General features: G+C 43.1%; 1 protein-coding gene across 2 annotated transcripts in view; it reads left to right on the top strand.

Annotated features, from left to right (window-relative positions):
* LOC139154386 (sodium channel protein type 5 subunit alpha-like) overlaps window positions 1-9,691 on the top strand; it is a 408,716-nt gene extending 399,025 nt beyond the window's left edge. Inside the window, exons 22-24 of one of the 2 annotated variants that reach the window (XM_070728917.1) lie at window positions 1,609-1,709; window positions 4,218-4,488; window positions 8,101-9,691. In XM_070728917.1, the coding sequence (XP_070585018.1) occupies window positions 1,609-1,709; window positions 4,218-4,488; window positions 8,101-9,326 (1,598 nt within the window). In that variant the 3' untranslated portion in view covers window positions 9,327-9,691. The remainder of the gene's footprint in view (window positions 1-1,608; window positions 1,710-4,217; window positions 4,489-8,100) is intronic. The other variant, XM_070728916.1, reaches the window with a different exon arrangement.
* Window positions 9,692-9,911: the final 220 nt, after the last annotated feature.

Raw genomic sequence — 9,911 nt, forward strand, 5'->3', positions numbered from 1 at the left:
CAGCGCCGCTGCGGTGTCCTTTCATGTAAAAATAACAATGTTTATTTTTACGTGAAGACCTCCCTTTGAAGGAGCTGGGGAATCTCCCCCCCCCCCCCCGACGAGATTCCGGTGATGTCAAAGCTCCGAATGCCAAACGCGACCCCGAACTTTGCCCGAAGTTTCAAAAAATTTCGGGTTCGTGTTCGGCATACCGAACACCGCAAAATTCAGTACGGACCCGAATTGTGCGGGTTCGGTTTGCCCATCACTAATGATCACCAAATGTCACACTTGAAAAAGGAGACACTTCCTTTCGTCTTCCATCAAAATCAAATTAAAAATATCCCTGGTAAAAATCCACAATCTTTGTTTGCAATCAAATTTACTTATTTGTTAGATTCCTATTTTAGTTTTCACTGATGAACTCCCATCGCTCCTACTATTTTCCACACAACTTATGGTATTTTCAAAACAGGTTGGGTTTACAGTGGGACTGCCTCTAAGTATCCCAAGAAGTTTATTTTATTAGTCAATGTATTAATTAAGTGAGTGGTGCAGTGGCCTGGAGATGAAGATGCCCACTCCCTTTCAGGAAGTTAAAATTCAATTCTACGCAGCAGCAGATGTTTCTCTCTTAGAGCACAAAGCAGCAGTATCTGCTGTGAACTGTGCCTAGGTGTCAGGAAAGGCATCCTGTCAGTAAAGGCTCAGCTCCATTCAGTTGCCCTGATTCTATTCCAATAAAAAAGATTACAGGGTCATAAAAGGGGGAAAAATAATTAAAGCTATTTTCATGGTTGCCTATTTGCCACGAGAGTTTCTATAGTTTGGGGAGACCAGAATTTAGGTCTTCTTTTTATTATTATTATTATTTATTGGATTTGTATGCCGCCCCGCTCCTTAATTTTATTTTAATCCTTATTAAAATGCAATGAGTTAGAACAGTGTTATTATTTTTTGTTACGCACCCCCCTTAGAAAGAAGCAAACATTTCCCGGCCCCCCTCAAACTCTCCACCAGGATGATTGTTTGCAATATTCAGCACATTTTCGCTGAAAAAACTCAAGAGGCTTATCAGCATGATTGGGGTGTAATGTGTTTAAGTGATGCCTTAATTTATTTGGCTTCATGCTGTCCACTGCCAACATTTTTAAACACAGTAAACATACCGTTCTTTCCTCGACTCCCACCGTAGTCACAGTGAAGCAAAGCGCTACATACGCTTCATCCTATTTCTTCGTCTGAGCTTTCAGGAGACTTACATTTGTCTCATTATCTCCTTCTCTCTCCTCCTTTTTTTGTTTTCATCTCTGTTAAATATTTTTCCATGGTGTCTTTTAAGGGTTTACTATATGCACTTCATATCTCCTGCTCTGTGCTGTGTGCTATTGTTTGATGCAAAAAACCTCTACTCCCTGCGGTAAAAAAAGCACGTTCCCTGGAGTCACGCCCCCCCTCCGGCATTACAGGCCCCCCCAGTGGGGCCCGTTCCACTATTTGCGAAACATGTAACTAGGAGTACATGAATGATGATAAAAAGTAACATATCCAAATATCTATGGGTGTTTTATCCCCTTGTTTATTTTTCAAACCAAAATAACATTAATGGTTTCTCCCTATACCTAGGTGGACAAGACATCTTCATGACTGAGGAACAGAAAAAATACTATAATGCCATGAAAAAATTGGGATCCAAGAAACCTCAGAAGCCTATCCCCCGTCCGCTGGTAAGTCTTCCCAAGCTAGGGCTGCAAGCTCCAGACTGCAAATATCCAACTGGTCATTAGGTGGCAGCAAAGTGTATTTTTAAAAAACCCCATCTCTTCAATGCAAATATAAACTTGGCCATCCAAGTTTGTGGTCCAGCGCTACTTTTCAGTTACTTGATGTATTCTTTCCTTTCTATCAATGACACCAACCTTTCAAATCTTCAATGGTATGTATTGTATGTGGGTTTGTGTTTATTTTTTAGATTTATTTATTGATTGATTTTTCTTTATTTATCAATATATGCAAGTGCAATGAGCAGTATTTATCAATATGCTGCTCGTTGCACCTGCGTATCTTTTTTTAAAAAAAATTATCCCGATTTCATTATTTTTATGAATTCAAATCTATATATATAAAAGCCAAAATCACATACGCGTTAATCACAAAATCTCCAGAACCGTAAAACCTGCAAACTTGAAATTTGCCACATATGTTCCTCTTGGTTTCTAAGTGCTCACTAAGAAAGAATTTTTCAAAATGACTATTGGAGCATGAGTACAGTAGTCCCTCGCCTATCGCTGGTGTTACGTTCCAGACCTGGCCGCGATAGGTGAAATCCGCGATGGGGAATTTATCGACTGATAGTACTTATTTAAGTATTTATATTGTAATTGTTTGGTAAGTTTTCATTGTTTTAAGTGTTTATAAACCCTTCCCACACAGTATTTATTTTAGATACAGTATTTAAATACAGTATTTACAATTTTAGATATATATATATATTTTTAAAACCTGCCGATCGAGTTCGGCGGGCTGTTTAAATCTGCCGATCGGCTTCCTCAGAAACCCGCGATGAAGTGAAGCCGCAGTAGGTGAAGCGCGGTATAGCGAGGGACTACTGTATTTCTTATATTCTTATTATTAACAAGCTCTGATGCTAAGGAGTTCTACTCCCTCTCCCAAACTGAAAAGAAATATGATCCAAATGAGCAGTTGAGCTAAGCCTTGCCCAGGTTCCTTCCTGTCTTCTTCTTGCTCACACAGCAAATACTGTTTGAGTTTTCAAATACCTCTCAACTCTCTCACACATTTACAGGATGCTAGCCAGAGGAATACCAGTGGATGCTGGTAGGCAGAGACAGATTTTTTCCCTTTATTTTCCTCCTCACCAGTTAAACAGAAAAGAGGCAAAAAAAATGCAGGAAAAGAGTTACAGAAGTGATTAGGAAAACACAAGTAAGGGAAGCCGCCTGTTTTTCCCATGGCCAGTTCTATGTGGCATGCTCCAGAGTCAGTTCACCCGACAGCCTGGCCATCCTCCAGCCAGAGAGCAAAACCAGGGATGCTGTTTACTGGGAGGTCCTGAGTAATTCATCTGAGGGACGAATTGGAAGTCTACGCTATGCAAATAATGTCATAACAAAAACTTAGCTTACCATCTTTAATGAAATAATACAGTCCCTTTTTAACTACTCATTAGTTTTCAAGCCTTGTCAATTTATCAAGCCCCATCATGTAGTTTTGTAGCAAAGCATGGGTATTTAGCTAGCAATTAGTCTCCCTTCCTTTTCATTATCAGCAAAAACATGTTACACATATATATATACATATACGTATACACACACACATATTTACATATACAGTATATCTATATAAATATCTATCTAATCTGTCTGTCTATCTATCTATCCACACTTACATACACATATATACTTATATACATATATACATATACACATACACACAAGCACATGTGCGCGTGCACACATACGCACACACATATACACACATCTGAGCTTACAAGACAGAGCCCCAGGGTTCAAATCCCTGTAAGGGTGTGGCTATCTGATGAAAGCAAATAAGCCTGAAATAGATCTAGAGTAGTTTCCCTTCCCTTTCATTATCAACAAAATATGTTATGCACAGATATATATACATCACACACACACGCACACACACTTTTCTGTTGAATCACCCTGGTTGATATATATATTTAAACTTACAAAGAACTGATAAAGAAATAAAGGGAGACTAGTATAGGTCTAATTCAAGCTATTTAGCTCTGATCAGCTAGCCATACACTTCTAAGATTCGAATACACGCACACACACACACACACACACACACAAACACACACTTAATAGTAGCTAAGGGACATATATTGCAATGGTCTTCAACTGTTGTTAAATTATACTGTCCATTAATCTGCTTCTTCACGGCTATGGCCATCAAGAATTGACCTAGCTTTTGGTATCACAGTCCAACCTACTTTTACGATATTTACGATGTGCAAAATATTCCTGTACACTCAACCATGAAAGAGTTCAGTCAGCATAATTTTAATTTCAACTCTACCACAGGGGAGAATTCTCCAATGGCAACTTTAAGGCCTGTGGACTTCAACTCCCAGAATTCCCCAGCCTGCACGGGGTTGAAGTCTTAAAGTTGCCAGGCTTGGAGAAACCTTGCCATGATAAGTGTGAGTTAACTTCTATAACATACTAATATCTCCTTCCCGCCTCCAGAACAAGTATCAAGGTTTCATCTTTGACCTTGTCTTGAACCAAGCCTTTGATGTTTGCATCATGCTTCTGATATGCCTAAACATGGTGACTATGATGGTGGAGACCGACGACCAGAGTCCAGAAAAAGTGATCATCCTCTACAGAATCAATATGGTCTTCGTTGCGATCTTCACTGCAGAGTGTATCTTCAAAATGACAGCCCTGAGGCATTACTATTTCACCAATGGATGGAACATATTTGATTTTGTAGTTGTGATTCTGTCAATTGTCGGTAGGTCAACCCATACAAATCCGTCTGGTTTCACGTGCGTGTTCAGTCTGTCTCATTTTCCCGGTTTGCAAAATAACTTCAACGATGGCAATAACATTAATATTATTAATAATAATGTGCACATGAAGGTTACATGAATTTTCATTTACATCTGTGTGAATGAAATATGAAATAATTCATATGCATTTTACACTTTCTGGCAACAATCTTCTCAAAAACATGCCATTAATGAATGCATTTTGTATTCAGTTTACTCTGGTATACATCTTTGTATATATTTTAGCTGAAAGGTTGCAGGAAAAAAATTCAGGGAAGAGCCAGAAGTAAGGAATTGTTTCCCATTTTCTTCATCAAATTGAGGATACAATGATACCTTGTCTTACAAACTTAATTGGTTCCAGGACGAGGTTCTTAAGGTGAAAAGTTTGTAAGACGAAACAATGTTTCCCATAGGAATCAATGGAAAAGCGATTAATGCGTGCAAGCCCAAAATTCACCCCTTTTGCCAGCCGAAGCACCCGTTTCTGCGCTGCTGGGATTCTCCTGAGGCTCCCCTCCATGGGAAACCCCACCTCCAGATTTCTGTGTTTTTGCGATGCTGCAGGGGAATCCCAGCAGGGGAATCCCAGCATCATACAAATGAGCGCTTCGCTGGCAACAGAAGTCCAGAGGTGGGGTTTCCCAGCGAAGGGAGCATCAGTGAAATCACAGCATTGCAAAAACACCAAAGTCCTTGAAACCCCACCTCTGGACCTCTGTGTTTTTGCGATGCTGTGATTTTACTGAGGCTCCCCTCGTTGGGAAACCCCACCTCCAGACTTCCATTGCCAGTGAAGCGCCCATTTTTGCGCTGCTGGGATTCCCCTGCAGCATCACAAAAACACGAAAGTCCGGAGGTGGGGTTTCCCATGGAGGGAAGCCTCAGGAGAATCCCAGCAGCGCAAAAATGGGTGCTTCGCTGGCAACGGAAGTCCGGAGGTGGGGCATCCCAGTGGCGGCGATGGGTTTGTAAGGTGAGAATAGTTTGTAAGCAGAGGCAAAGAAATCTTAAACCCAGGGTTTGTATCTTGAAAAGTTTGTATGACGAGGTATCACTGTATTTGAATTCTATTGGTTCATATTAAAATGCCCCTCTGTCTTTAGACCAAACCCAACAAGTATAGATGTTAATAGTATTTCTAGTTATATTGATGTGAGACTCTAGACCAAGAGTAGCAAATCTTAGCAACTTTAAAACACATGGACTTTAGTTCCCAGTAGTCTTAGGGATGATGTGATAGCAGTGTTCCAATATCTAAGGACTGTCACAAATAAGGGGGTGGATTATTTTGCAGTTCTTTCATTTTCATATGTCTTTACAATAAAGGGCTAGGGCTAGCATTAGCCTATACCACTGATGGCGAACCTTTTGTTCCTTGGGTGCCAAAAGAGCGTGGCCGTACAATATCGCACATGCGTGAGTGCCCACACACATAATTCAATGCCTGGGGAGGGTGAAAACAGCCTCCCCCGCCCACCGGAGGCCGGAAACACCCTGTTTCCCAACTTCTGGTGGGCCCAGTAGACTCGTGTTTTGGCCTCCCCAGACTCCAAAGGCTTCTCTGGAGCCAGGGGAGGGTAAAAATGCCTCCTCCATCCCCCCCCGGAGGCTCTCTGGAACCCCTGAACGCCCTCCCAGAGCCACTCTGTGAGCCAAAAATCAGCTGGCAGGCACACACATACATGTTGGAGCTGAGCTATAACAACAGCTTGCGTGCCAGCAGATATGGTGCCGTGTGCCACTTGTGGCACCCGTGCCATAGGTTCGCCACCACTGACCTATACCAAACCCTAGTTCTAGTTCAGTAGTAGGTTTCTCATGGTTCGGACCCATTCTTAGAACTAGTAGCGCAGGCAGCAGGATGTTCTGCCCACCCACCCAGGATGCACGCGAACTGGGGGCAAAATATTTTATAACCCACCACTGCCCTAGCCACAACCCTAACCCTAGCCCAAACCCTAACCCTAACCCCTAGCCCTAGTCTTAACCCTAAATCTAGCCCTAGCCCTAGCCTTAACCCCTAACCCTAGCCCTAGCCCTTAGCCTTAACCCTAGCTCTTGCCCCAACTCTAATCCTAGACCTAACCCTAACTCTATCCCTAGACCTAACCCCAAGCCCTAACCCCTAGCTAGCCCTAGCATTAATCCTAACCCTAACCCTAACTTGAGCCTAAACCTTAAACATGAACCTAGCACTAACCCTAACCCTTTTTATGACTGTGTTCATATTTTGCCAAGTTCCTTGAAAGCCATTAATCATGATGGTTCTCTAGAACATGAGTGGGAGAAGACTCTGTGTCCTGCTTGTAGAGGCTTCTTGTTGACCACTGGTTCACAGAAGAAGCTGCACAAAACAGACTCATTACTCTCGGAGCAACCTGGTCTCTCTTACTCAGGTTTCCTAGGCAACACAGCCTAATGAGGAATAACCTTTGCACGCTAAGAATTATTTATTTTCTTATAATATTTGTATGATGTTTTAGTCTAAGCAACTACAACTGGCACAATAAAAGAACCGATAATTTTTTAATAGTATATGACACACATTATGGAAATGTTAAGAATGCAATGTCAGGAATTCTTCAACATATGAATGTAAAATAACCTGTCCATTGTGTCAGGATGGCCATTAAATGGGACACCTCTGCAAAATGAGGATCCAGATGGTTGGGGGGCATAGGCTGACTCTGTAAACTGCTTAGGCAGTGGTTCTCAACCTTTCTAATGCCACAAACCCTTAAATACAGTTCCTCATATTGTGGTGACCCCCAACTATAAGTCTAGCGCCAATTCTCCCAACAGAGCTTTAAGCTGATTGGCAAGAAACTCAAGGGACACCCCCACTGCAAACGCCTGATTGGCCAGATTGTAAAAATATGTCCCAAGCCACCAGAATAGTAGCTTTAGTTCCTAACACCATGGGAAATTTGTATTTTCCCAGGGTCATATAGGTGACTTCTGTGAAATGGTCATTTTACCCCCAAAGGGGTCACGACCTTCAGATTAAGATCAACTGCCTTAGAGAGAGCTGTAAAGCACTGGGAAGCGGTAAATGTCCAAGTGCTATAGCTATAAGTAGCTTTTTGGTGGCACAGGGGTTAGAGAGTAGTACTGCAAGCTGCTTCTGCTGAATGTAGTTCACCAGTTCAAATTTCACCAGGCTCAAGGTTGACTCAGCCTTCCATCCTTCCGAGGTGGGTAAAATGAGGACCCAGATTGTTGGGGGGGGGCAGCATGCTGAGTCTGTAAACCACTTAGAGAGGGCTATAAAGCACTGTGACGTGGTATATAAGTCTAAGTTCTATTGCTGTCCGCTGTAACTTAGAATGGCTATTAAGAGGCTGGTCATTAAACAAAGACTACCTGTAACTCTGAAAAAGAAAAGAAAGTAGAGGACTCAGTCTGTGGCAATCCCTGTTTGCATGATCAGCTGAGCTTTCTCAAGGATAGTTTATGGAAGAGTTTATTGTTCCGATTAGTTAGCTTGAGTACTTGTATGTCTCCTCAGCCATTGTTCTTCTAGTGCACTAACCAGACGTTTATTCTCTCCCTTCCTCTCTTTCCCCCCCAAGGCTCAGTTCTGTCTGACATCATCCAGAAGTACTTCTTTTCCCCTACCCTGTTCCGGGTCATCCGCCTGGCTCGGATTGGTCGGATCTTGAGACTTATCAGAGGTGCCAAAGGAATCCGAACGCTTCTGTTTGCCTTAATGATGTCCCTCCCTGCTTTGTTCAATATTGGGCTCCTCCTGTTCCTGGTCATGTTTATTTATGCCATCTTTGGCATGGCCAACTTTGCCTACGTCAAGAAAGAACACGGGATCGACGACATGTTCAACTTCGAGACGTTTGCCAACAGCATGCTTTGCCTGTTCCAGATCACCACGTCGGCTGGCTGGGATGGTCTTCTCAACCCCATTTTGAACACGGGCCCTCCCTATTGCGACCCCAGCTATGTCAACTCCAACGGGTCGAAGGGGAACTGTGGCAGTCCCGCGGTGGGAATCCTCTTCTTCGTTACCTACATCATCATCTCTTTCCTCATTGTGGTCAACATGTACATAGCTATTATTTTGGAGAACTTCAGCGTTGCCACTGAAGAAAGCACGGAGCCTCTAAGCGAGGATGACTTCGACATGTTTTACGAAACCTGGGAGAAGTTTGACCCCGAAGCGACGCAGTTTATTACCTACGCTGCCCTTTCCAGTTTTGCAGATTCTCTGCCGGAACCTTTGCGCATTGCGAAACCCAACTACGTCAAGCTCATAGCCATGGACCTCCCCATGGTGAGTGGAGACAGAATCCACTGCTTAGATATTTTGTTTGCTTTCACCAAAAGAGTTCTGGGGGAATCTGGAGAAATGGACGCCCTTAAAATACAGATGGAGGAGAAATTCATGGCAGCCAATCCGTCGAAGGCGTCTTACGAGCCCATCACCACTACACTGAGGCGGAAGCAGGAAGAGGTCTCCGCTACCATCATCCAGAGAGCTTACAGGAGTCACCTTTTCCAGCGCACCCTCAAGCAAGCGTCTTTCTTGTATCGCCAAAAAACCTGCACCCCGGGGGACGAGGCGCCGGAGAAAGAAGGCCTCATCGCCTGCATGATGGATGAAAACTACCGGAGGCCTATCGATAAATCCGAAACGCTCTCCTCCACGTCCTTCCCGCCTTCCTACGACAGCGTCACCCAGGGCACTAGTGAGAATTTCCAGCTACGGATGACGGACTCCAGCGGGTGCGATGAACCGCTAGACGATCCGTTGTCGGCCGACCGAGACAAAGAGTCGATTGTTTAAACGTGTTTCCTCTCGTTAAAAAACAAAAACAAAAAAACACTTTACAATATTGTTTACAGAATGTAATGCTGTCACTACACAACCGGTTGAAGCAGCCTTGTTAAAACGCTTAGTTGCAAAGGCAGCAGGAAAGCAGGTAAACCCGGAAGGAAGGGCGCCTCACTGTGTTACGGAGGCTTAGCCTCCGACCCGGCTCTTTTCCACTTTGCTCAATGTTTATATTTATATATATGCACAAGGAGGGCAGAAGGGGAACCAGCACAAGGTCACAGCCAAAGTGTGATTACCGAGACGCTAAACTGTAAGACAGTGAATATTTATACCTATACTGTACACGACATAAACCTGAGCGCATACTTTCATTTTAAGGTCTTACTTATATTAGTGCATTTATTTATGGCAATGTACGACCTTGCATTCTATAATAACAGTGGGATGGAAAAGAGAAGACCAGCAATCAGGTAGCTGCTGTAGCAATGCTGTAATACTTAAATGTGTACGTTACGAATGGTCTTTCTGAAAAAAGAAAAAAAAAAGAAAATTACAGATAGTCCTCATTTAGTGACCACAGCTGGGATCGGCAAG

This window comes from Erythrolamprus reginae, chromosome Z (genome assembly GCF_031021105.1).
Source record: "Erythrolamprus reginae isolate rEryReg1 chromosome Z, rEryReg1.hap1, whole genome shotgun sequence".
Classification (NCBI taxonomy): Eukaryota; Metazoa; Chordata; class Lepidosauria; order Squamata; family Dipsadidae; genus Erythrolamprus; species Erythrolamprus reginae.